General features: G+C 39.4%; 1 protein-coding gene across 1 annotated transcript; it reads left to right on the forward strand.

Moving 5' to 3' along the window:
* Window positions 1-5107: 5107 nt before the first annotated feature.
* On the forward strand, window positions 5108-27598 carry mrasa (muscle RAS oncogene homolog a). Its single transcript, XM_042002111.1, has 6 exons — window positions 5108-5262; window positions 16906-17167; window positions 18392-18545; window positions 19922-20021; window positions 23967-24046; window positions 25495-27598. The coding sequence occupies exons 2-6, from the start codon at window positions 16975-16977 to the stop codon at window positions 25592-25594; spliced, it is 627 nt and encodes a 208-aa protein (XP_041858045.1). The 5' UTR covers window positions 5108-5262; window positions 16906-16974; the 3' UTR covers window positions 25595-27598.

Here is a 27598-nt window from a genome sequence, read left to right on the forward strand (position 1 = left end):
GGTTGAGGATGAGTCAAGCTCAACTCCCAGTCCTACTGCCAGTTTCTGGAAGACACTTCTTCAAGCAGTGGTACAGGAAGAAGTCAGCATCGTTCAAGAAAAACATGATTTTCATGCAGGACAATGCTCCATCACACGCATCCAAGTACTCCACTGCGTGGCTGGCCAGAAAAGGTCTAAAAGAAGAAAAAATAATGACATGGCCTCCTTGTTCACCTGATCTTAACCCCATAGAGAACCTGTGGTCCCTCATCAAATGTGAGATCTACAGGGAGGGAAAACAGTACACCTCTCTGAACAGTGTCTGGGAGGCTGTGGTTGCTGCTGCACGCAATGTTGATCGTGAACAGATCAAGACACTGACAGAATATATGGATGGCAGGCTTTTGAGTGTCCTCACAAAGAAAGGTGGTTATATTGGTCACTGATTTGTTTTTGTTTTGTTTTTGAATGCCAGAAATGTATATTTGTAAATTTTGAGTTATATTGGTTTCCCTGGTGAAAATAAAAAAGTGAAATGGGTATATATTTGGTTTTTTGTTAAGTTGCCTAATAATTATGCACAGTAATAGTCACCTGCACACACAGATATCCTCCTAAGATACTAAAACTAAAAAAGCCCCACTCCAACTTCCAAAAATATTCAGCTTTGATATTTATGAGTCTTTTGTGTTCATTGCGAACATAGTTGTTGTTCAATAATAAAATTAATCCTCAAAAATACAACTTGCCTAATAATTCTGCACACACTGTAATCTCATTCTTTTCTATATAGCTTTAATAATTTATCATTTTGGCCTTATCTTGTTTAAATTTCTGTACTTTGTTGAGGTTTGTGGGCATTTGTTTATGGGTAACACAACATTTCGTTTATCCTTCCACAACATTTCAGTCAGGTTGAGGTCACATCTGACTTTAGAATATTTAGATATACAGAGGAGTTCATGGTTGATGAAGACTGTATTTGCATCACCCTGAGGAGTTTGTGACTATCACTTTGTAGGGAGGTTTTATCAAATGAATTGAAAGAGGATTTGAAGCAAAACACAAATATAAACAAATTCACAAAGCAATATAAAAAATGTTTTTTTTTTAACACTTTGTCTTGTCCATTTTTATTTGTTTTTTGTGTTTGTTTTGAGTTGTCTTCTTAAAAAACAAATTTAAAAAAGAAAGATGTTAAGGTCCTAGCAAAATAAGCCCAAATCATGTCCCTTCCACCACCGTGTTTAGCGTATCTAAGGCTTGTGTTTACATGCACCTGAATGCTCCAAACAAAGATACTGAAAAAACAGTCTGCTTTCATAAATGCAGTCATGCCTGAGTGCTCATGAGCAACACATGGCTGCTATTTATCCTCATAAATCATATCAAAGCAGTAACGGTGTAATTCGTCTATGGGACACAACTTTTGCATTTTTGTTAAGCTTTTGGAATAAAAAAAAAAAAGACAGTCACTTGTTTTTTTATTTTAAAGCCAGGTGGTAGAGGAGTCTCTTGGGGTCCAGGAGGCTATGCTGTGACTGGATTTGGTGATTCATCACACATGAAGGCATGTTCACCACATATATCCACACACATCCAAACACATCACTGGTGTTTAAGGTTCCATGAGAGAGAAAGTCACACTTTGAAAGTTTATGATGATGAGCCTTGTAGGCTTTTGATGTCACCTCAGAGAAAACTGACATTCCAGTTTGTATAGATTATGTGACCATAAGGAAGAAAAGGAGTCACAAGAAAGGCTTTGCACTGCACTCTGACCGAAATAGAGGTGGTATGCAGGAGACACAAAACAATTCCCAAATTAAGATCTCATCAACTTGCTGCCCAATCTAAAAGAACTTACACTTAAAGAATAAATCAATAATCCAGTCAATGAGCTCACCGCCTCCTGATTGCTTTAACCAAAGCCTAAACTTAATTCATCTTTACATCAAAAACAACAAGCTTCAGATTCCTTACTGAACATATTGAAAAAACAGAATTCACCTGTCAATGCAGCTCTGACAGCACTTCTGTTTACCTCTAAGAAAATACTTAAAGAAAATGCTGTGAATACCATCCACAGATTTTTGTAAATATGACATTAATTTCTAATTAAACCAAAAGCCAAATACCATGACTATCAGATACTATGCTGGGAAAGAGCTGCTGTATTTCCACTGCTTGCTGGCTTTGTGGACGCTTTAAACGCAGGAAGCTTTCCTGGAAATGCAACTTTATTATGAGACCATCTGATTTCCCATCACTTAGTCCCTGAAACATGAGTTAGGAAATGTCTGATGCCTCATTATTTACAGAGGTAAAAAGCATATCATGCTCCCTCTCCCCTCTTCCTTGCTTCAATTGAATTATTTACATCCTTCTCTCCCTCTTTCTCACACATATTTCTTGCGCTTATTTGTAATAGAACACCACAACTTAAAAATCCTATAATTGATATGTAAAAATGTATCTGTGTGCTTTGTTAGCCAAATTACTGTATAATTTCATATGATCTACATTTCCTGTGGTCTCTATACATTTATATGTAGACATGTGAGCACTTTTTGACCATCCATGTCTTATTAAATAATGCATAAGTACTGGCATATCTCATGAGGCATGCACATTCCTGAGTGTTTGCTCTTTTCCCCCTGCAGCTTTAGAGAACCTGAAGGCAAACAACCTCTTAATTTTCCAGGTTTCTGGGAAGCTCTTCCTATTATTGGGTACTAGTTAGAATGACTAATTAGCTGGTCAGAGGGCAACTTGTGGGTGAATGAGCAACTGTAGACCTTGCCTTTCAGTGTTGTAAAAAGACAATGGTCACTTCTTTTCAAGTAATTTTCAGTTGGCTGACACACACATACACTTGACTGCCCAGCTACGTATGTTTGCAGTAATTTTTTTTCCTTGCAGCCTAAAAATTTTCAAAAATATTCTGAGGGGATGCAAGTGAGGATGCAGATGGTGGTATTATTCATTCAAGTCTTCTTTCAGGAAATTACCCTATGTGGATCATGATAGCAGAACGTTGTGCATACAGCTACAAAAACGCCTGCTCTCCACTTGCTTGTCAACAGGCATAATTATTGATAGATAAGAAGCATCACCCATCAGCCATTTTCAACAAGTTGTAAAGAAATATTTATGCACACAGTCTTGTTTACTGTACACTTCACTGTACGCTTTTTCTTATTTAGATAGAAAGACATCTCCATCAGAGACTCTCCAACTGTGAAGTGTGTGTGTGCACAACAACTGAAGAGAAAGTCCGAACCTAACTCTGCACATTCTCCACCTGGGAAATAACTACACTGAGCTCACAAAATAAATAAACAAATAAATAAAAATGTAAAATACACACACAAAAACCTGTTTCACGTATTTCCCCCATCTTTGACGAGTCCAAAACTAAAATGTTGTCCTCTAACTGTTAACAATTCAATGTTTTTTTTCTCTTCTTATAAAAAAAAAAAACTTAATTTAATGAGATTTCTTTTTCACTAATTGTACTTAAATTATTCTATTTTATTTTGGAACATTAGATAACTTGACAGCCAGTAGATGGGAAATGCTAGAGAAAATCAGGGATGACATGCAGAAAAGGCCGTGGTTAGAACAGAAAGGGGGCAGCTGTGTGAGAACTCATCCTTGATATGTGTGCACCTTCTTGGAAAAAAGGGAAACTTTCTAACATGCTAATCCAGAGATAATGTACATTTATATGATATGCTTTATGAATAAATCAAACATCATGCAGCACTTATAGATAAAAAATCCCCTCCACTAGTCTCAATTCAAATAATCTTGGACCTTTTTTTGCAATTTGTCCTCATTTTGTCATTAACATTAAATAAATTTTGGGAGAAATTTGCAAAAAGGGTAAAAAGTTTCTGCTACGCTGATAATATACTATGAATGTAGGACATTTAAGTACAATTATTATCAAAAAATTTATTGAAACAAATTCAAACAACAGTAGTGGGTATATCATAAAAATCTTTATGTTTAAATAACTTGTCATGCGTTAGGTGTTGTCTTAGTCTCATGATGTCAAAATGTGAACAGTACGATGAACTGTTTAAATACCAGGAGAACATTTAGTGGTCGATTCATGGTTCAGACACGTCTTTTGGATATTTTTGTGATTTATCACTTTGTTAGAGAACAATGTGTTGTGCAATAAGTACTTAAAGATTGAAAAGTTGTACATGTGCATTGAAAAGTTTAAAGAAAGTAAGATTATATTCACCTGTCAAGGTTAAAGTGTATTTAAGGTACACGATGGCATCATACAAAATCTAAATATACTTTTTGTGAGAAGTGTATCTAAGATTAATTTTGGGGGTTTTCTTTGAGCTTTGTTAGAGTGGAGTAAAAGTACAGAGCAGGGTGTCTTCCCTTGTGGCTATAACACTACCATTCATTGTGCTTCAATTTCAGGGTTCTGCTGTACAGCTCAGCAGCTCTCATGTGCTTTTCCCACCATAAACAGTCAGTTCGCCTGTTTTTCATTCCTGTAACTCATAAGAGGAGTGACACAGGCTTACAGAAAGAATTAATGAGCTGAAACCTGTTGCTGAGCCACTATACTGAATGAAATAAAGATCTGCATCTGTGCTTTTTTTAATCTAAAATTATGTGAAAGGTTTGTTTGTGTTGCCTATGCTCAAAAAACATGAGAAATAAGCCATAGATAAACCACGTGTGGGTATTGAAGTAAATGTTTTTTGTTAATGATTCTCCTCACAAACATAAGTTGTAGTCAAACTTCTCACACATTTCCTTGTTTCCACCAGTTAATTAATTCGACTTCTCCTAAATTAGGAAGGCTAAATTGCCAGAACTACCCCTTTAAATAAGTCCGCTTTACAAGGGAACACTCCATTTCTCTACAAAAAAGGGGAACTGTGACACCGCTTCGGCAGATTCAAGAAAAAGTGAAGAAAAAAGACGTCGTAAAAGACAAGAAAGGTGTTGGTTTCAAATTCACTGCAAATATAAATATGATATTACACTGAAAAATAATTTAAACCCCGTAAAACTCATTATAAAAAACATTGTTCCCCCTTTGGGGTCTTTCTATTTATAGCATCAGCCGTTGCAATACAAAGATTAGCTATTCAACGTATTGTTTCGCAGATGTGGGCAGTACACTCCCATCTGTGGCTGAAGGGCGGCGGTGGTTTAAAGCCGAGAAAGGCAGCGATGAGGAGGCGGAATATGTCGGTGTGAGGACGTTTCGTTTGCTCCACAACAGAGAAGCTCGCATTGGTGAGTAGCTTTCCCGCTGAGACAGATGAGCTCGTGAGTGGTAGTTTCTCCATTAACCTAACCTTCCGTTAATGTAAAAACCCCAACCGCTCTCAGTATCAACAACTTGCCAAAGACAGGCTAACCGACTAGATGACAAGGCGCTAAACGGACAGGCTAGTTTTAGTTAAGAATATGAACGACTGGATATCTCTGTAGGGAATTTCCTTTTGATGAAGCGACCGAAATCCGTTATTCAGGGGCGGCTACTATCGGTTTTCCATCCGGCTGCTCATATATACAGACGGGCCTTGGCTCTGTGTGTCAAAAAATGTTCCCGTGGGACGAAAGGAAAACAGTGTTTGTCGTTTTCGTTCTGGTTCGTTACTAATGAAAAGCCATCACAGTAGGTGTATTTCAAGATGACCCCCTTCTTCTCCTTCTCCCCGCTCCAGCTGTGTACACACGGTGGCTCTGAAGCTGGATTTGGTGTGCAAATTGAAGCGCTGGACGCAGAGACCAGAGAGATTCTTCATGTATCAAATCATAGCATGAGATCATTCAGAAGCAGCAGTCAGTGTGCAGAAAGAAGACCAGCATACACAGTGTTAATAGCATACCATATCAGATCATTTGGCAGGCTGGGGAATTAACCTTCTGTGAATCATAAATTCACAGAAATGCCTAATTCTGTAGCAGCTGCTGCTGCTGCAGCTGATAATATTGATAATCACTGAGCATCAGAAGTGTACTTTCATTTGTAGAGTCTCACCTGTAAAGGTGACATGCGTGGTGTTTTAGATTGTAAATGTAGGCTTTTTGACCAAAAAGGTTGCCGCTTTTTAGCAAAGGTCTTACATATACAGGTAAATGTTTGCAACTATATGAGTGGTAGTACATATAATCCCAAAGACTTAGCGCTTTCCAGTCGTGCTAGCCAGCTATTCATAAAAGTCATGGTTAATCATTTTAGCATCAACATTGCAGGATGTGCAGTGTTAAGTGAGGGAAAATAAACTAACTCATCATATTACTCTTCTACTTGGAAAAGTTCTGTTTTTTTCTTTCTTCATGACTAATCCATGAGAAATGTCTGTGCATGACAACACAATTTGCTTTGGCTTTTAGAGGTTTTGGATACACTTGAGTTATTTTTAATTTTTATTCAGAGCTTGTTCCTATTAAGTGACATTAAGGCGTTTGTGCATAGGGGACAAACACGGTAAAGGAATAAATGGTGACACAAGAAACACAAGCTCTTTTTTCTATGGTGGTATTTTGGCTAGAGAAAGGTACTTTGCCAGGAAGTTTGCCAAAACTTTATAACCACTCTTTGTTTTCCATTATACCAAAGTGCAAAGCCAAATGCAAATGATAAAAGTTTACTTTAGCTTCATTTAATGCAGTCATGTAGTGTTAAACTACCTAATTTCCCATCTATTCATTCTTGAAAAGTACCAAGACTGGCATTCAGGTTGTACTAACAGTTTTAAGGGTAAAAAAAAAAAATCTCTTCACAGCTTTTGTGAGTAACTTTTCTTTCTCCTTTCTCTCAACTAAAGTTAAGTTAAAGGTTTTTTGTTTAGCAAAAACATTGTAACATATTGAGTTTGACATTTTTACATCCTAGAATATGATTGTTTTATACACTGTTCAGTCATATTGGTCTTATGGTGGACATGGACACATTTCAGCATATGGGAAAATCGGTAATAGGAATGAACTTGAATTTTTGGAAAAGCACAGGCTTTCTAATGAATACTGAATTTCATGTTTTACAATATACGTTGATGCTCCTGAGCTTAACATCATATGGTGAAGTTGTTGTCAGTATATTGCAGTTCATATAGTTATTTAAATATTCAGTATTATAGTTTCCTAATATTGTGCAGTCACATTTGTAGTCATGCATGAAACAGCAAATGGAAAATTGTGACTTTTCTTTGTTAATAATGCTTTGCTAATCATGATAACTCAACATCACCAGGATAATGGGCCTTAAAAAAAGGTATAATTACATTAATAAGTGTGTTTACCCACATCAACCTAAGTAAAATTGAGTATTAAAGCTAAATTCCTGCAAATGCAGTCTTTTCAAAAGCTGAAGTTTGGACGTTATTTTAAGCATAACTTTACATCATAATACGAAATGACCAAAAACCATCCATCTATTAGCTGTACCAGTGAAGGCTCGCAGAGCAGCTGGAGCCTAACCCAGCATTTAGCAGGTGAGAGGCAGGGTACACCCTGGACAGGTCACCAGTCTATCGCAGAGACAACATGCAAAGACAACATGCAGAGACAACCACTCACACTCAGTGCTAGGGAAATTTAGAGCCAATTAACCTAACATGAATGTCTTTGGACAGTGGGAGGTAGCCGGAGTACCCGGAGAGAACCCACGCATACATGGGGAGAACATGCAAACTCTGCACAGAAAGGCCACTGTTCGAACCTCCCCCCAGCCAAGGCTCAAACCTGCGACCTTCTTCTGAGGCTGCGGCGCGAACCACCACATCATCACTGTTTTTAGAGCTTCTCTTTAATGTGTTTCTAAGGTTGATCAGTAGTTTGTCACGAATATGAACAATAGTGAGTCCCAACTAGTGATGCGTGCCCTACAGCCGGGATGGAAACACTGAACATTGCATTCCATGTATTGTAAAGGGATTTCACTCTGTTCTGTACTTTTAACCATAACCATTTGACTATTATTTTAATTGACATAAAATGCCATGCCAAAAGCTGACAATGCATATGATTTGCCAGATATTCCAGAAATGGTGACATTAGAATATGGTGTACCCTGCTGCATGCGCTGCAGACTCCATTCTTCATTCAAGTAGCTTTTACTTTGTAATAAAAAAAGTTCTCCTATCCGACAACTTATAAGCTGTGATTTATGAGTCTTATAACTTTGTTGAATAATAGATGTTTTCATTACTTCATACCAGATCTTTTGCATTTGAAAAGAATATTGTTTTACTGCCCTGTTGCGTTTTTCTTACTTCTATGTGGAAATTGGTTGTTCAGAAGTACCCTGTTATTCACTCAGTGTTATCAGTATGTGCTGTTGGCTGTGGGGGTTCAGCCATGATACACTGTAACCTGGTTGACATTCCTCAACAGGCAGAAACAAATTTATCTGCGTGAAGACAAAGGTCAGAGCAGGACAAGTCACAGTACACTGCTGATTGTGTGGTGTGTCATTGTTGTGCACTCATCAGCACTGTTCCCTCATAGCAAGAAGGTTGTGGGTGTGGACCTGGTGGTGGGCTGCAGGCTGTCTGTGTGGAATTTGCATGTCCTATGTCCAATATGGCATGGCTCAGTGGGTAGAGTGGTTGTCTTGTAGACTGAGGGTTGCCGGTTCGATCCTCGGCCTGTTGAGCTTATGTCGAGGTGTCCCTGAGCAACACACCGACCCCCAAATTGCTCTTGATGGGTCGTGGTTGAGCGCCTTGCATGGCCGCCATCAGTGTGTGAATGTGTGGGTGAATGGGTGAATGTGACGTATAATGTAAAGCGCTTTGGGTGTCTTTCCAGGTACAGAAAAGTGCTATATAAATACAGAGCATTTACCATGTTTTTACTGTCCAGAGATGTGCATGGCAGGTTACTTGGTAATTCTGGAGTTGTCCCCTGGATCTACTACATCATAAAGGGATTACTTGGCTGTAGCAGATGGATGAGTGGATGGATATGGATGGCTGTCTTACCCAAAGATAAATTCTTAAAACATTGTCAGACCAAGAAAACAATATCGAAGGACTTAAAAAACGATGCTTTGGTGATCTGAGATCATGTGATTGGCCATGTGTTGCTTGCACTTTTTCTTCTTAGATGTGACTAACAACTTAATTTATTAAGCATGTTATTTTTGGAGGAAAGTGCATGTTATTAACAACATTTTTAACTTTCTGTATTCCTGTTTCACACATTTCACACACAGTGTATGGCTGAGTAATGTTCTGATTAAAATTGATTTCTCATTAGACAATATACTGTATGTGAGAGTGATTTTTCTCCTGCTAAACCCAAACCAGTAAGTGTATCACTCACACAGTGCCGTCCACCTCCTGTGTTTGTAGTTTTTCCCATTTTGGTTTTGCCTTTTTTAAAAAGGTAAAAAGCTGGTATAATTAACCCTCCTTGGTAATTTACACATGTTAAACGGAACCCATCAATAAATGATAAACATGTAAAGCCACTGTTGTGGAATCAGCGTAGTGATGATGATGATGATGATGCTGTTATGTGAAGTAAACCTCTTTCATCTCGGTTACCATCTCACTTCTTGGCCCAGCCACTCCATTTTTTTGTGTTAAGTTTTTGAGTGAGTAGTGTGCTTATATAGGCAGATCCTAACCGATCATTGACGTTTAAATTAAAAATGTCCAACTTCTGACTGGGGGGGAAAAGTTGGATTTTTAAAATCTGATTAGAAATATTGATCCAAGTTCTGGTAGGACATTGTTTGTAGTCCGAACTTGTCAGTGAGATAAAGTGAAATGCAGCACAAAGTTAAAGTTTGGTGAGATAAAGATAAGATGGCTGGAATTTTCTACATGGACGTAGATTCACTGTGAATCTGAACAGCTCGTTAAATGGCACCATATATCTTCTAAGATGAATAATTGCCTTGGATTGTTATTTTTCCAGAAAGTTTTTATATAAATCCACATTTAAGAAAAGGCCAAATGCTTAAAATTGTGAAATCTCCACCAAATGATTGATGAGTGTTAATATCAACGCTGCTGTATAGGCAGGGGTGTGTTCTTCCGTGTTCTTGCTCTGTGAGTTATGTTGCTGATTTGTTCCCACATGAACAGGGAAATCCCTTTATCCGTTCCCAAGGCAGTAACCTGCAACTTCTCTCAAAAACACAGAGAGGCTTTTTGGAGGCATTGGGAAGACAAAATCTGAGGTCTGAACAAAGGAGCGTTATATCTTTTATCTATTGTTTCCCCCCTGTTTAAATGTAAATACGTGGTAGAATGGACAGAATGAGACACGGTGATGTACTGTTTTTGTCTTCTCACTAGATGAAGGGAAGTTGCTTTATTTCTTGGGTTGTTGCCACAAAAACTACATTTACAAAAGAAGTTACACTCAAGTGTAAATCCTCTGTATGAACAGATAATCAGACTAAACCTGCAGCATTTTCAGACTAGTTTCCAGAAGAATCTCAATGTCCAAATAATGGGACAAATGTTAATTCCTTTCTTCCTGTTTTTGTTTGTAGTTCACAATTTTGTTTGTGCCAACAAACCTCTCTTTAAGAGGTGGGAGTAGCTGACTTTGTATGTTTGTGGACCAAGTGTGATGAGATCTGTCTAAAGTCAGTTTGCTGTCTTTTTATTCTCGCCTCCCTTTCTGTTTGAGAAGTAGAGCTTGTGTTGTCGGTGAGAGGCGTTTCAGAGAGCCGTTCACCACACCAAATAGACTTAAGAGGGAAATCCTGACACACCCCAGAGGGTTGTGGCCTGTCTTGGCTTCAGCTGTGCCCACCCCATGCATGATGAGTGTGAAAACCACAGCTCGTAGCAGGTACTGTGATTTGCGTGATGTTTCAGAGCCACCACACTGTTAAAAATGTGTATTGTCAGTGTCGGCCATCAATGTCACAAACATTGGTGGGCAAGTAAACGATGATAAATCTTTCCACGTTAGGAATGTAGCTCTGAAATTCTTTCTTGGCCCGGCTGGTTCGCTGCTGCAGACTGACTGAATGACTGGTTGGGTTTTGGAAAGGAAGGAAACATCTTCCTTCCCTCCATTGTGCCGAGCAGGAAAGGATGGACTTCAGCCAGCTGACAGCTGTTTCCTGGTGGATGAAGGAGGAATGGGTGCGTGGGTGGGTGGAGGATGGGGGGCAGTGGGCTGTTGTGTGAGTGGTAAATGAATGTATGGCTTTTTTGGGTCTGCTTTTAACTTCACTGTACATGATTCATAGTAAGAAGATGGATTATATTTCAATTTCTTATTTGTAAAAGTGTGACATGCATAGTTTAAGCCATCAACTACAAACTGTAGACTAGATGTCTCAGCCAAAATGTTTCCAAACCAGATTCTATTTTGTCTTTCAATGGAAGCCATTGTAATCATTTAAAATGAATGTTGTATGAATGGGAGCTCTACTGAGACTTGAGCAGCGGTTCCATGACACATTCAGACAACAGAACCCTTTCAGGACGTTTTGTTGTTGTTGCCCACCAACCCCCAAATAGAGCTGGAACATTAGTGTAAAACATCTGCAATCACAGACAGAACGACAACACATGTTGTGGATTTTTTTTATTATTTTAATAGAATATTTGCCATGATTATCTGTTGTTGCATTTGTAATAGTGTTAATACTTTGGCGTGTTTAATCCGATGTGACCCTAGTTGCTTTAATGACACAATATAGTGACTGAACTCTCAAGTGACTCTTGAGTTAGGAACACTGGGCCTCATTAACCAACAGTTCTTGTGAGCAAATGTGCTCCTATTTGCACACTTTTTATGAAAGTTGTGGCATTCAGTAATGTTGTTTAGGATTTGTTGTTGGCTAAAAACAAAACCTGCAAAAGTGTGTGTGTGTTTATTTATTTACTTATTTATTTAAACTCTCCCAGGGTGTTTTACTGAGAACTTCATGAACAAGCTGAATCTACTGTCTTTGTAGTAATTTCTGAGCTGTACTACGGCTTAAAATGGATCCAGTATTCTTTGTAGGTTTTGTTGACAACATGTTGTCTGAGATCTGAACTTTAGATAATATTTAGAGCGACTTCACTCAGTAAAATGGACTTTATTCACTTCATCAGGATCTTTCGGAAGTTGGACTGTTTTCTGTCCTCTGTGTTTTTTTTGTCTCAGTATTTTGGTCGTTTATGGAAAATTAGTCCGATGAGGTTTAAAAATGTGACTTTAATTCAGAGCTGAGTGTAGCTGTCGGATGATGTTTAAATAACTGTACAAGCAAGATGACAGGAATTATGACTGTAGGAGTGGATTTGTAAAACTGGATGCTGCAGGTTTGAAACCTGGGTGTAACATGGAGGCACTCCTATGGTTGGTCTTCTCAACACCACCAGTGTTAAATGATTTTTTCCTCTGAGATCACATTGATGAATCTAATGACACAGCTTAAAGTGCAACTGCACCTCTTACTTTTTGTGTAACTCCACCCACTAGGGCTGGGCGATATGAATCAAATCTTCTATCTCGATATTTTTTACCTGAATCACGATATACGATATATATCTCGGTATATATTTTTTTTTGTCAAGTAACCAAAGAGACAGCTCTAATTTACAGCCTTCAGTGCTAAACATACATTTTATTAAAGATCAGCAGCACATGTGCATTAGAACAGCTGACTGAAATTAAAGTACCTTTAATTAAATGCTCCTAAAACAAAATAAATTAGGAATACTTTTCAATGACCATAACACAAATACAGCTGTACAAAATGCAAGATGCTTTTAACTCAAAACAAGCTATCTCAATATAAATGATATTCCATCCTTCTATATTGCGTCTGATAAAGTCTCGATATATTTGAAAATCTCGATATATTGCCCAGCCCTAACACCTACTGTCGAATTTGAAAAATGCTTGAAACTGCAAGGGTTAGGGTGGGATGTGTGGGGTGATCGGGAGTAGGGCTGCAACTAATGACTATTCTGATGGTTGATTAGTCACCGACTATTAAAACGACTAGTCGACCAATCGGATTATGTATCTCATGATTATTATAAATGGATCTTATTTCACTTTCAGCTTTGAAATCTTGCATGAGGTTGTTAAGTAAGTCCGACGTGCCTCCTCTTTACATGTTCGAGCATTGCAGATGTACTTCCGTGGTACACAAGGTCCGCTTTACAAATCTCACATGTATTTAATTATTTTGTAAGTTTAACGTGAAGTTATCTCAGACTTTTAACGTTCTCCACTGCTGTTTTCCTCCCTGGTCCGCCACCATATTTTTCCCCTGGCGGAAGACGATGTCTCACTCTATATTTTTTTCCCCCTCTTTGCGCATGTGCATTGTGCAACTCTCAGCAGAGATAGGATTAGAAGACGATGTCTCACTCTGTAGTTTTTTTTTTTTTTCCAACAATAGTTGACGGCTAAATTCGTTGTCGACTATTTTTATTGTCGACTATTGTCGACAACGTCGACTAATTGTTGCAGCCCTAATCGGGAGCGGAGAGTGGGCGGTTCGGGACACACAGGCAGAAATGATTGACAGGCAGCAGCTCAGCTCACGGGCAAGATGCAAAGCGAGATTCACAAAGCACCTACACCACAGAGCGGTCTTTGAGGTGGAAGACTTTTCTGAATCTCCTCAGCTACACATGAACAAGGTGGTCCTGAACAGTATGAGTCTGAGCCATGAGTGCTGTTATGCTGGCCTGTCAGCAGCTCCAGCAGCTCTGGAAAGCTGTGGAGACTCGTGTCAGGTTGTGGCAGCTGCAGGAAGTGATGCTGTACGTTGCCGTTGTCACAATTTGAGCTGCTGTCTGTCACCAGATGAGGATCAACAGGTAAAGAATAAAGTTCGGTCTTACTTTTACACCCCTCAAAAGCACAAATCCGTCCCATTACAGGAATATTTAATCAGAAACTCTGTGAAAGAATAGACGTCTGGAACTAGGCTAGCTAAATCTACACCATAAAAGTTCAGATCCCTTCATATGCGTTGGTGGGCGTGATTTTCTATGCTTGCAAGGCGAGGACCCGTCTATCTGCATCTGGAGGGAGGGGGCTGTGGGGTTTTCAAAATTTTCTCGTGATGTAGATAACCTCTCTATATCACGAAAAACACATGTTTTTACCCACAAAATCCCATTAAAAAAATAAAAAATAAAATAAAATTATCAATAGTGTGTGTAGTATTATCACATCTAAGTAATTCTATGTTGTTTACAGCTCAAACATATTTTTGGATGCACTTCCCCTTCAATGAATTTCCTAAATTCTTTCTTATTTGTAATAATTGTAAGCAACTCTGAATCTCTTAACTCCTAATTTTTACTGTTTGTCCATAACTGATGCTGAAATGCTGGAGGGAGGGCACTGGTCTGGCAGTTGCCATGACAAACTTGTTTTTAGTTTTTTTTTTTTTTTTTTTTTCTTTCCAGTCTTTTAATTCTTAATGTTGAAGCATGTATCTGTAAAGTTTAGCAGGACTATGATTAAGCTAATTAAGACTGTACCTTCCTGTTTATAGGTTATGCATTGCTGCCATTTTAATGATTGGTGTGATTGGACCAAGTTGGGTTTAGTTAGTTCAGGCCTGTAACGCTCAAAGTATGTATTCACTTGAAAAAGGAAGCAGACTATTAAAAAGAAAAAGTGGTGCTTGGTACAGTGACTCAACACCAAATGTAATATTTTTGGCTTTGTCCTCATTTGCCCCTGCTTCCTGTGGCTCGCTCTGTTTCTAATTCGTCCCACCCTCTCAACCACCTCTTGTGTCTTGCTCTCCCCACACATTACAATCTTTAAAGCTCTTGCAGCTTTGTGGGCAAATCAATTTGGAGCTTTCTGTCATCACTGCATGAGTTGTCATGGCAGCTATAAAAGCTTCTGCATTAAGTCATGGCTCTTATAGATCTGAAATGTGCAACTTTACTCTGTTGCATTTAGCACCGAGGACTCTACAAGCTGCTCCCCTGTGGCATAAATAATGTTTAGACTCTTTTTATATATTGAGCCTTGACTTCAACTGTGCAGGGAAAAAAAAGAGTTTCTGAATTTCTCACATTGTACAGAGATAATTTTCTATTTTGAAAAAGCCATAATTACACGCTAACATGGTCCATCCCTGTTTGAACAGTATTTGCTGGCTCTATGAGTTTATTGGCCCGAAGAGACAAGATGTCATTAGTGTAGTGTCTGATTGTAATTCAAATACAGAACCTGTATTCAGATAGACTGTGGCTTTGGTTTCTTTTACTGCTTTCATTTATATTTTTGCTATTCATATCTTGGTAGACCAACTTTCACCATAATAACTGTGAGGCTCTAACCCTGATGCTTCATTCACTGTAACTGCTTCACAGTATAAGACGTCTGTAGTTCTCTAGTGCCAAGCTCTCCATTGTAAGTAGGGCTGGGCAATATATGGAGATTTTCAAATATATCAAGACTTTATCAGACACAATATAGAAGGAGGGAATATTGTTTATATTGAGATAGCTTGTTTTGAGTTAAAAGCATCTTTTCTTTTGCATTTTGCACAGCTTGTATTTTTATTATGGTCATTGAAAAGGATTTTTCATTTATTTTGTTTTAGGAGCATTTAATTTAATATGAAGGTACTTTAATTTCAGTCAGCTGTTTTTATGCACATGTGCTGCTGAACCCTAATAAAAGTATATTTGTATCTGTGTCTAGGGATGCATTAATATTGGTATCGGTCCAATACTATGTGTGTGTACTCTTACTTAGTACTTGGCATTATCCTGGTGAGAGAAGCAGATTTTGGGCACGTCAGTGCCCAAACCTAAACCACAAAAAAACCACTTTATTGTCCTTATTTATGAAGTTTCTTTTAGTTGTCAAGCCTTACATTTAGAATTTTTATCATCAGGTTGTCTAGAAACAGAGTTATTGTTACAGGTGCTATTTTAAAAATATGAATTTGGCAGTATTTCGGAAATGGAAACTAGGTACATTTACCAAAAACTACTTAATCCTCCTTATTTATGAATATTTTGACAGTTTTCAAACCTTAGATTTAGAGGACGGCCTTAGGACGACTCATTTGCTAATCACATAGTTAACCACTCAGTCGTCCACACTCCTTACCAGTGAACTGTAAAGGGATTTATTAGTACTCATATTGAAAACTTTAAATGCAACACTGAAAGCTACGTAAATACCAAAACAAATAATAATTTTGTTGCATCAATACTTTTCTATGTAATAAAGAATCACTTGTTCAGGCTCTGATGGCTGATCTGATGAGTTTTAATTCATCCAGGTAAAAGTAAGACAAAGAAATGAATGTTTCCTTGATATGAATGCAAAAACAGAGAGCTGTAGCACATCATATCGAAGCAAAATGTAATTAAAATCACATAATTCATTCATCAAGCATGGCCAGAGGAAAAGCCACACAAAAAAAATAATTAATAATGAGCTCCTACTATGGGTTGAATAAAAGGGCTACTTATTGTTTTACTATCAGCCAACACTAATGTAATAATTTAGTGTTCTATGTTTAAGATCCCGATAAGACCTATGGTCAGTGTGTTATGGTGATATTTTCTGTGTCTGCACATGAAGAATAAAGTGATATTTTTATGTACTGTAACAGTCGAAGTTTTGGACACACTTTCCCATTAAATCCAGCGGGTATGTGTGTCAAACTGTTTGGCTGGTAGTGTGTCTTTCTCCATGAATACTTCCTCTGTGTTTTGAGTTGAATTTTTACAGAAAGATTTACACACCTGACTAGTGTACTCTCTTGTTTCAATTTGTCCATCTGTCCACTCTGGTCTGCAATTCTTAGCTATGATCTGTTGTCTTGTGATGAGACGGTGGATGAATCACTATAAACAAAAGAACAAAAGCAACAACAAAAAAGGTTAGCAGCCTTCTCCTTTGTTGTCCTTTTCTTTGTTTTTGATCTCCTTTTCTTTCTCTTTCGGTCATCCATTTCAGCCAGGTGTGTCTCATCAGCCACCTAATACGAGCCTACTTCCCTCCTGCACCACCACTGTCAAGGTAGCCATGGCGACCAGTGCTGTTCCAAGTGACAACCTGCCAACATACAAGCTGGTGGTGGTGGGGGATGGTGGTGTTGGGAAAAGTGCTCTAACCATCCAGTTTTTCCAGAAGATCTTTGTACCAGACTACGATCCCACGATAGAAGACTCGTATCTTAAACACACTGAGATAGATGGACAGTGGGCAATACTGGATGGTGAGTAGGAATGGGCCTGATTTGTTCTACTGATCCAATATGAAATGGTAATTCTTTTAGGAGATTAGGGACAATTTGGAAGAAGGCAATGCAGTGTTTTATGCATGTGGGAGGAACTATGTATCATTAAATAATTTATTTAATCATTATATTCTTTCCCATGCAAAGCATTCTTGTTACTGTGAAACACGGGCAAGGCAGATTTATTTGTACAGCACATTTCATGTACAAGACAATTCAAAGTACTTTTTGTAACATTAAAAGTGTCACAGCAAGGTGCAAAAGAAACATTAAAGACGACAATTAAACTAATGAGATTAAGAGATTAAAAGAGGAGATAAAACTAAATAATAAAAGAAACGCAACAATCTAAAATGGAGAAACACAACAGAATACGTACAGCAATGTATAAATGATGCTATCAGTATTTCTATAATTGGTTTATGTGATTTAATTTCTTTTTATGGAAACTCAAATTTTTAAATGACTGTTAAGAGCACAGAGTACTATGATGAGAAGAAGACTTTATTGTCATTACAGACTCGTGTAATGAAATGTTAGATGCTCAGACCAATACAGTGTGCAAGAAAGACAGAAAAAAATAATGCATACAGATTAAATTTATACAAATAATAAACATTTAATGGAAAAAAGATGTAGTAATTGTTTTGGTTGGGGAAAAAAAAGATTTAACAGCTGAAGGTAGGGATAAATTAAACATGTCCTGAACAGCATTGGTTTGCTACAAGAGCAACTAATAATGTAGATGGTGAAAATTAAATTGTATAAAATGGCAAAATTTCCTGTTTAGTCATTAGTTACTGTTTAGTGTGTTGCAGAAGCATGAGATTGTATCTGGGTTGTCTTTTTATCTAACAATAAACATTTTTGTAGTCAAAGCTATACTTCCTATCTGCACAATTTAAATGAATTTAATACTTTTTTTAATCCACAGTGGGGAATTATATTTAGCAGCTTATACAACATTATTGTTTTTTCCAAAATCAATTCCAAGGGAATCCAGAGCCGTTACCAGCAGACTCAGCTTTCTTTATCAGTTTGATCAGTTTCTTTAAGTCTCTGTGAAGGAAAAGGCAGTTTACAGTACAGAGTACTTTAAAAGTACATGTAAATATCCTATGTATTATATGAATGTTCTTTGATAAAGTTTCTGGTGAAAATGGGAGAACTGCAGTGATGTTTTGTGTTGCTACACCTACCCAGTGCTGGACACAGCCGGCCAGGAGGAGTTCAGTGCAATGAGGGAGCAGTATATGAGGACAGGAGACGGCTTCCTCATCGTCTTCTCCGTCACAGACAAGGCCAGCTTCGAACATGTTGATCGATTCCATCAACTCATACTACGGGTCAAAGACAGGTAGGATGCAACAACCGGACCTCTTGATGCAGAGCAGGCAGCAGATCATTGTTTAGCTTTAATTTAGTCGTCCTGCATGAGTTTAGTTTGGTTCATTACTTTAAAAGGTTGGATTTTCTGATTGCATTACTGAATTAGAATCTTACAAAGCTTTAGGTTTTTTTTGTTTTTGTTTTTGTAAGCGAGAAGTTTTTTAAAAATCTGATTTAGAGACATTTACATTCAGGTAAAGCTGTCTCTGTTTACAGCTCATTTATTTACATTGCATATAGTTATTGTCGTTTTGAGCCCTTGCAGACACTGAGGTCCTCTGGTACCGACCTTTTAATTGTTCCTAAAATGAGAACTAAAACTTACGGCAAGGCCTCTCGCCATCATTATGGCCCTCGTATGTGTAACAGCCTGCCAGAGAACCGCAGGGCTGCAGTTGATGTTTTTATAAAAGGGCTCAATACCCATCTTTTAGCTTAGCTTTTAACTGAACTGTTATTTTATTAGTCTACTTTATTAATGCTTTAATTTAGTTACTTATTTTAATTATGTACTTATTTATTGGAAAAGCTACCCATTTAAGTAGCTTTTCCCTTGTCTTTTTTCTTTTTTTCTTTCTCTAAAATTTTAGTTTCATGCTTCACTCTTATTTATCATTTTTAGGTTTATTAGATCTTTTTTTTTTTTTCACTTTTATATCCCTGCGAGAGAGGGATATGTTTAAAAAAATGTTTAAATCCTTTTTAAAATGCAAACACTTGTTTTTATTGTGTAAAGCTCTTGTATGAAAAGCGTTTTATAAATACAATTTATTGGTATTATTAAATTATTATTGCAAATTCGATGTATTAAGCCACAAAAGTGTTACCGATCAGCATTTGTCACAAAGGCTCTGTGTCATCACCTTGTCTGTCTGGTCAGTTTGATCTTTGCTGAATCAGCTGGTATGGAAAAATGACATAAATTCTTTGAAGTACGGTCTAAGCATAACAAAGTATGCAACAGTATCCGGTTTTAAAGGGTTAATGTATTGTTTGTTTTAAGAATGCACACAGTTTGCACAATATCAGAATTGTTCGAAAGACTAAAATCAGTCATGTTGAAGGTGTTAAAGAGAAACATTTATTACTCTGAAATGAAACATAATTGGAAACTAGAAATGAGCAAGTATCCATCCACATTTGGTGTTGCTCAAACTGTTATTTATTTTCCACAAGACTGAAGTGTTGCAGATATTTGACACCTCTTGCAGTTTCTGCAGCACAGACTCTCTTTCTAACAGAAACTTGCTGCTGATGTCTGTGTGGTTGAACAACTAATGAGACACATATTAATCAAATATTTATTTTTATGGAAATCCATTTTCTGTCTCCTCTGATCTTCAGGGAGGCATTCCCTATGGTGCTGGTTGCAAACAAAGTGGATTTAGTCCATCTGAGAAAAGTCACAACAGACCAGGGCCAAGAGATGGCTGCAAAACATAATGTAAGTAATGAAAGTGAATCTTAAATTATGCTGCATTGTAGCGTGGTGGTTAACCTCGTTGCCTCACAGCAAGAAGGTTCCTGGTTCTTTGTGGAGTTTGGATGTTTTTCCTGGTTATTGGTGCTTGTAAATTCTCCCGAGTGGTTGTTTCTCTGTGTTGATCCTGCGATGGTGACCTGTCCATGTGTACCTAAAGATGGATGGATGTTAAATTTCTTAAAAAAGGAATGTGTTGCGTTAATATTAACATTTAAGTTTACCAAACAAGTGAATACTAATCTGATTAAATGGTTCATACTTGCATGATACTTTTTTTGACCTATCGAAGCACTTCACATTTTACATTCATCCATTCACATCAACAGAAGCATCGTATAGTGCTTCTTGTGTATATATGTATACATATATACTACTCACAAAAAGTTGGGTAGTCAATTTTTGGGTAGCATTTACATAAAATAATGAACACTGATATGCTTTTATGGTAATTCCTTCATTTCAAACAGTTTATTGTAACAAAATCTAAGTGTGGTGAGTATACCACAGTATAAATACAAGTTTTCATTAAACCAGAACATTTAGTGGTGGATTCATGGTTCAGACATTTCTTTTTAGTTTATTTATGTTTGCCATTAACCGACTTCTTAAAGAACAGCATGATGTACAATAAGTACTTAAACATTGAAATGCTGTACTTTCAAAAGTTTAAAGTCAAATTAATTTAACTTGTAATGTTATAGAGTATTTTAAGTACAATTTACTTAAAGCCAAATATCCCTTACTTTTTGTGAGTAGTGTGTAAGTAACCTAAATTTGAAATTTGATTTAAAAATTTTTTTCCATTCCATGCTGGGAAATTGGCAGTAGCACCCATCATATATACCTCACATAAACTAAAGGTGGAGAGTGGATAGGTCATATTACGAAGGCCTCGGCCCCTATGAGTGTGGCAGAAGAACTTGGCAAAGACCCATTAAATGCTTCTGATATCCAGTTGAAGAACAGTTTTGTTCAGATGAAAGATTTAAATCTGAAACATTTAGTGTGAGATTATCTGTGGTGTGACTTTTCCTCCATCTTCTGCTTGCATCATAAACGAGGGATGCCTCCTTGAAGAGACAGTGGCTCTGCAAATTAGGCTTTGACTCCATCCATCCATCCATCCATTTTCTTCCGCTTATCCGGAGTCGGCCACATTCACCAGCTCATCCGGAGGGATCCCGAGGCGTTCCCAGGCCAGCCGAGAGATGTAGTGCCCGGAACACCTCACCAGGGAGGCGTACAGGAGGCATCCTAACCAGATGCCCGAGTCACCTCATCTGGCTCCTCTCAATGTGGAGGAGCAGCGGCTCTACTCTGAGCCCCTCCCGGATCACGAGCCTCTCACCCTATCTCTAAGGGAGAGCCCGGCCACCCTGCGGAGAAAACTCATTTCGGCCCCTTGTATTCGCTATCTTGTTCTTTCGGTCACTACCCACAGCTCATGGCCATAGGTGAGGGTAGGAACGTAGATCGACCGGTAAATCGAGAGCTTTGCCTTTTGGCTCAGCTCCTTCTTCACCACGACAGACCGAGAGTGCATCACTGCAGACGCCGAACTGATCCGCCTGTCGATCTCCCGTTCCATCCTTCCCTCACTCGTGAACAAGACCCCGAGATTTGTAAACTTCTCCACTTGGGGCAGGACCCTATTGCAGACCCAGAGAGAGCACTCCACCCTTTTCCGGCTGAGGACCATGGTCTTGGACTTGGAGGTGTTGATTCTCATCCCAGCCGCTTCACACTCGGCTGCTTATCACTCCAGGTAGAGCTGAAGATCACGGCCCGACGAAGCCAACAGAACCACGTCATCCGCAAAGAGCAGAGACCCAATCCTGAGGCCACCAAACCGGATCCCCTCAACACCTCAGCTGCGCCTAGAAATTCTGTCCATAAAAGTTATGAAAAGAATCTATGACAAAGGGAAGCCTTGGTGGAGTCCAACCCGCACTGGAAACGATTCTGATTTACTGCCGGCAATGTGGACCAAGCTCTGACACTGGTCGTACAGGGACCGGACAGCACTTAAAAGCGGGTCTGGCACTCCATACTCCGGGAGTACCCCCCACAAAGTCCCCGGGGGACACGGTCAAATGCCTTCTCCAAGTCCACAAAGCACATGTATATTGGTTGTGCAAATTCCCATGCCTCCTCAAAGATCCTGAAGAGGGTGTAGAGCTGGTCCACTGTTCCACGATCGGGACGAAAACCACACTGCTCCTCCTCAATCCGAGGTTCGATTATCTGATGGATCCTCCTCTCCAGCACCCCTGAATAGACCTTACCGGGGAGGCTGAAGAGTGTGATCCCCCTGTAGTTGGAGCACACCCTTCGGTCCCCCTTTTTGAGGAGGGGGACCACCACCCCAGTCTGCCAGTCCAGTGGAACTGTCCACGCAATGCTGCAGAGGTGTGTCAGCAAAGACAGCCCTACAGCATCCAGAGCCTTAAGGAACTCTGGGCAGACGTCTTCCACCCCCGGGGCCTTGCGACAGGGCCTAACCACCTCAGCGACCTCAGCCCCAGAGATAGAAGAGCCAGCACCAGCTACCCCAGACTCCGGCATCCTCCCCCACCATCTGAGCCAACTCATCACCAGTTGATCAGGTGATCAGTTGACAGCTCCGCCCCTCTCTTCACCCGAGTGTCCTTAACATGCAGCTGGCAGTCCGGCGACACGACTACAATGTCTATCATTGAACTGCGGCCTAGAGTGTCCTTGTGCCAAGGGCACATGTGGACACTCTTATGTCTGAACAAGGTGTTCGTTATGGACAGTCCATAACGAGCACAGACGTCCAACAACAAAACACCACTCAGATTCAGATTAGGGGGACCGTTCCTCCCAATCACGCCCCTCCAGGTCTCGCTGTCATTGCCCACGTGAGCATTGAAGTCCCCCAGCAGAACGAGGGAGTCCCCAGAAGGAGTGCTCACCAACACACCCTTCATGGACTCCAAAAAGGGTGGGTACTCTGAACTGCTATATGGTGCATAAGCACAAGTCAGGACAACAGTCCTGGACCCGTCCCCCTACCCGAAGGCGGACGGAGGCTACCCTTTCGTCCACCGGGGTAAACCCGTAACGTACAGGCGCCAAGTCGGGGGGCAATGAGCATGCCCACACCTGCTCAGCGCCTCTCACCGGGAGCAACTCCAGAATGGAAGAGGGTTCAGCCCCTCTCAAGGACAGTGGTTCCAGAGCCCAAGCTGTGCGTCAAGGTGAGTCCAACTATATCTAGCCAGAACCACTCAACCTCGCACACCAGCTCAGGCTCCTTCCCCGCCAGAGAGGTGACATTCCACGTCCCTAGAGCTAGCTTTTGCAACCGAGAATTAGACAGCCAGGGTCCCCTCCTCTGGCAGCCGCCCAGCTCACACTGCACCCGACCGCCATGGCACCTCCTGCAGGTGGTAAGCCCACGGAAGCCACTTTGAGACTAGTGCAAGAACATTTTAAGACCAATCCAAAAAACATCTCATCCTCCACAATGTTAGAAAAACTCGCTGGATAAGTGTATACTGCATGCATATTTGCTGTATTGCAGTCCTAAGACCAGCCTGCCATCTGTAAACACAGCCTTGTGAGGATCATGCAGTCCAGTGTTCCTTCTACAGCCCCCAAAAACATTCACACAAAATGGTGAAAATGTACACTACATAAAAGTCTCTCTTTGCAGTGTGTGTGTCCTAGGAGAGTGCCAAATTGTTGCTTCTATATCAGGTTTGTGTGTGGAAAAACTAAACCTGATTTGAGACTGTTTTAACCCACAAAATCTCTGTTTTCTTTTTGTGTCCCAACTTCTCGGGAATTGCAGTAATACTTTTCCCTGTGCTGTAAATTCCAATTATGATGATAATCCAATGCTCACATTTCAGTTTGGGATATTTCTTCATGTTTCCCCAGATAACTTATATAGAAACCAGTGCCAAGGATCCCCCAATGAATGTGGACAAAGCCTTTCATGAACTGGTCCGAGTTATAAGGTAACTTCAAACTCACGTTTCCTCTGGTTTAAAAATGGGAGAATTTTGCACAAAATACTATGAGGGGGAAATGTTAGGATAACTATTTACTATAGTGTTTTAAACTTGAAAATTATTGCTTCTAAGTCAAAATTCAGTCATGCCATATAATATGACGTAATGTAAATTTACCTTTCCTCCATCTTTTCAGTGTATATTTGACATTTCAAGAAGCTGGTGGCTTTGAGGAAATGTGAACTATTTCCTGTCCTGACATGCAATTTCAGAAGAATTTGGTTTATTCACATATTTTCTGTGTGGTCATGTCCTCTGTTAAGTATTGTTCTTCTGAGTGTTTGGCAAAAAGTAGTGTTGTCATTACATCTATGGGTTTTGCTTATACACATACATACAGAACAGAGGACTGGTATTGAGGGTACCTGCGGATGGCGCTCACTGAGCATGTGCAGACTCAGGAGGGAACAATTTCAAAATGAGCCAAAGTGGCAAAATTTGCTGGATGAGTCAACACTGCCCTCTTGTGGTCACATTAAAAAAACACAATATTTGAAGGAGTGGGAGACCATATAATTTTTATACATCAGTTCAAGTAAAAAATCTAATAAAATAAAAGCTTTTACTGCTTTGTAAGTTTGCAGTTCCTCTTTACAACACAAATGATGAAGAGTTTAAAGTCTTACTTCACCCTGCTTTTCTTGCAAGCACTGCTTAAAGTGTGCAAAAGTATGGGGTTGTAAATGGATGGTAAATGGATTGTACTTATGTAGCGCTTTTCTAGTCATATGTTGACCACTCAAAGTGCTTTTACACTGTGTCACATTTACCCATTCACACACTCATAAAGCAATTCTAAGTGCTTTTAACCTGTCATGCACATTCATACCCTTATAGACACATCAGAAGGCAAAGTGGGGTTTGTGTCTTGCTCAAGAACACTTCAGCATTTGGTCAGGGGAAGTCTGGATCGAACCACCAACGTTCTGGTTGGTAGATGACTAATATTGTGATGTTTTATTGTCTTGAATTGAGACTAATTTGTGCAGCTGCCTGATTTTTAGAATTACTGGTGAAGAAATAACAAATATACTGAAAATGTAATATCAGAATGGGCAAACCATAGAAAAGAGTAGGATGCTGACAAAACACTCATAATGTTTTTGCTCTGAGATTTGAACCATTTTATTTCCAGTCTTGGTGCTACACCAAACTAACCAGCTGCTGGTTTAAAGTTTAGCCAAGCTTGTGAGTGTTTTCTTCTCATCAGGAAGTAACCTCCAGCTGAGACTTGTAGCGGTGGCTGTAGATCAGGAGGAAGAGCGTCTACCAGTTAGAAGAGCGGTGGCTGATCCAGGCTTCCTAGACTACATTGGATTATTATTATTATTGGATTATGGTTCCTAACGCTCATACTGGCTCCACTGAAGGTTCTTTTCTTTCACCGCCTGCAGACAACAGGTTCCAGAGCGAAACCAGAAGAAGAAAAAGAAGATGAAATGGAGAGCAGAGAGGTCAACGGGTTCTCACAGGTTCCACTGCGCCATCTTGTGACCTCCTTTGTCCTCTTTATCCTTTATGACATACACTCTAAAACCAACATGCACATCAACATACCTTTGGATGTCAGGGAACACCCCAGCAGTGGTTAAACTGCTGGAGCACAAACAGGAGAGGGAAGGGGAGATGGACACTGAATGCAGAGCCCAAAAGGTGAAATGAATCTGAAACGTGGGACTGTTGTCCCCTCAGCCTCTCACAATGCCTTGGAACGAGCGCTGTGCCCTCTTTGAATACTTTCAAAGGTATTTTTGTTGTTTTTTTTCCCACCTCCCTGTCATCCCCCTCTGTATTCAACCTGGAACTACTTAGTCGTCAAACTGATTCTCAAAACTAAGTGTAATCTCTTTACTTAAATCTTAAATGTGGCACAAGATGATGATGAACTTTGGGGGAAAATACAGAGATGAGAAAACTTCTGAAGTCTTGAGAAAGCAAAGGAAAAGGGAGTAACTGGCTCAAAGTGGCACCTTGTGTTTGCACACACCTTGGTTTTCCTACCCTTTCTACCGTCACACTCCTGCAACCCACCCCCCCGATAGGCTTTCTGTGTTCCTCCATGGCAGAGTGGACATCATGAGAGCATCATGAGAGAATATGAGAGCATATTCAGATGAATATGAGAGTGGTGATTTTTACCAGTGTCAGTGGACTTGTGAGTTAAGTTGGGTGTGAGTACTAGGAGTGTAGCATGTACTTTATGAAATGTTGGGAGACAGAAGTAGAAAGTTGAGGAAATGTGTTGAAAATGTATGGAATGTGGCCATATCAGATGTTCCGGTGTTTAAACATACAGAGAATTAAGTAGATGTAACTGATCAGCTAAGGGCCAAGTTTACATAAACTTTTAGTACAGATTATTTTCCCATATGGACAGCACACAGGAACCACTTTTTGTGCTTTCAAGTTTTGAGAACAATTCATGGTTTGAACAAGTCTTTAATCATTCAGTGTGCAATCCTTGTACTGTATGACCCTTTACAATGTTAATGTTTATTTTCCCTTAAATTCACTTTTTTTTTTGTATCTCAAAGTGTAGTTCAAATATTTGTGATATGTAAATTATCTAATTATAATTCTAGGTGGCAATGTAGACAAATTCACTGCTGTTTCACAAAGAATCTTTTTTGGAAGAAAAATAAAGTAGAAAAGGGATCATGAGAGCTCCATGCTTCTGAGCCGAAACAGGCTGGAGAAGCTCATTTGCACTGGCCACTAACCAAAATAATGTGATGTCACTTTATTTTCAATCCAGGGGCTTTTCAGACTCCATCACTGAATTCAGGACTGTCTTATAAGATGTATCCTGCTCAGTAAAGGACAGTAAAATACTGTTGCCCTGGGAACACACATCAGTGTTACAAAGGCTGCCTGAAGCAGGCGGCGTGACGCTCCTTGGGCTCGAAGCCATGTTAATTGTAGGAGAAACCTCACGGTCGGAGCAACAACACACTGAGTGTGCCTGTGTTTTGTTGTGGTGAGGTGGATGGGAATGTACAATTTAATAACCTATGAAATGGCTTGTACTGTTACCGGACTAAAGTTTTGGGTGGACAACTCTCTTGTGTGGACGTGTCACTGACTCCTGAAGGAAAACTTTTTTGCACTTTTAATACAATTTCTGAATTTCCTATTAGCAGGTTGCTTTCTTGTCAAATGTGTAAGTCAGCTGAAAGGCACAGGGAAAAATTATCTGAATGTAAATCTAATTAAACAGACAATTTGGAGTTAGAGACGTGTGTCCCTGTGTATGCCTGTTGCCCTGGAGATGATTGTTACACATGAAATAATTTGTGATTTAATCATTAAAGTCTTAGAAGAAGATGAGTTGCATATAAGATTGTTAGGAATGAAGAGGCCTGCATATGAAAAGTCCTGTCTAATGATGGGGATGCAACTTCACCGACGGCTGGAAGCAGAGCCTCGGCAGAAAAACAACTGAAAACTTCAAAAGAAGGGATTGTTGACCAATTAAGCAACAGGCAGGAAAGAAAAAGA

The sequence above is a fragment of the Melanotaenia boesemani genome, chromosome 12 (genome assembly GCF_017639745.1).
Source record: "Melanotaenia boesemani isolate fMelBoe1 chromosome 12, fMelBoe1.pri, whole genome shotgun sequence".
NCBI lineage: Eukaryota > Metazoa > Chordata > Actinopteri > Atheriniformes > Melanotaeniidae > Melanotaenia > Melanotaenia boesemani.

Excerpts from the sequence above, each read along its gene's own strand:
- mrasa (XM_042002111.1), top strand. The coding sequence starts at position 16,975 with ATGGCGACCAGTGCTGTTCCAAGTGACAACCTGCCAACATACAAGCTG. Across the intron at positions 20,022-23,966 it reads AGATGGCTGCAAAACATAAT|ATAACTTATATAGAAACCAG; the intron begins GTAAGTAATGAA and ends ATGTTTCCCCAG. Across the intron at positions 24,047-25,494 it reads GAACTGGTCCGAGTTATAAG|ACAACAGGTTCCAGAGCGAA; the intron begins GTAACTTCAAAC and ends CACCGCCTGCAG.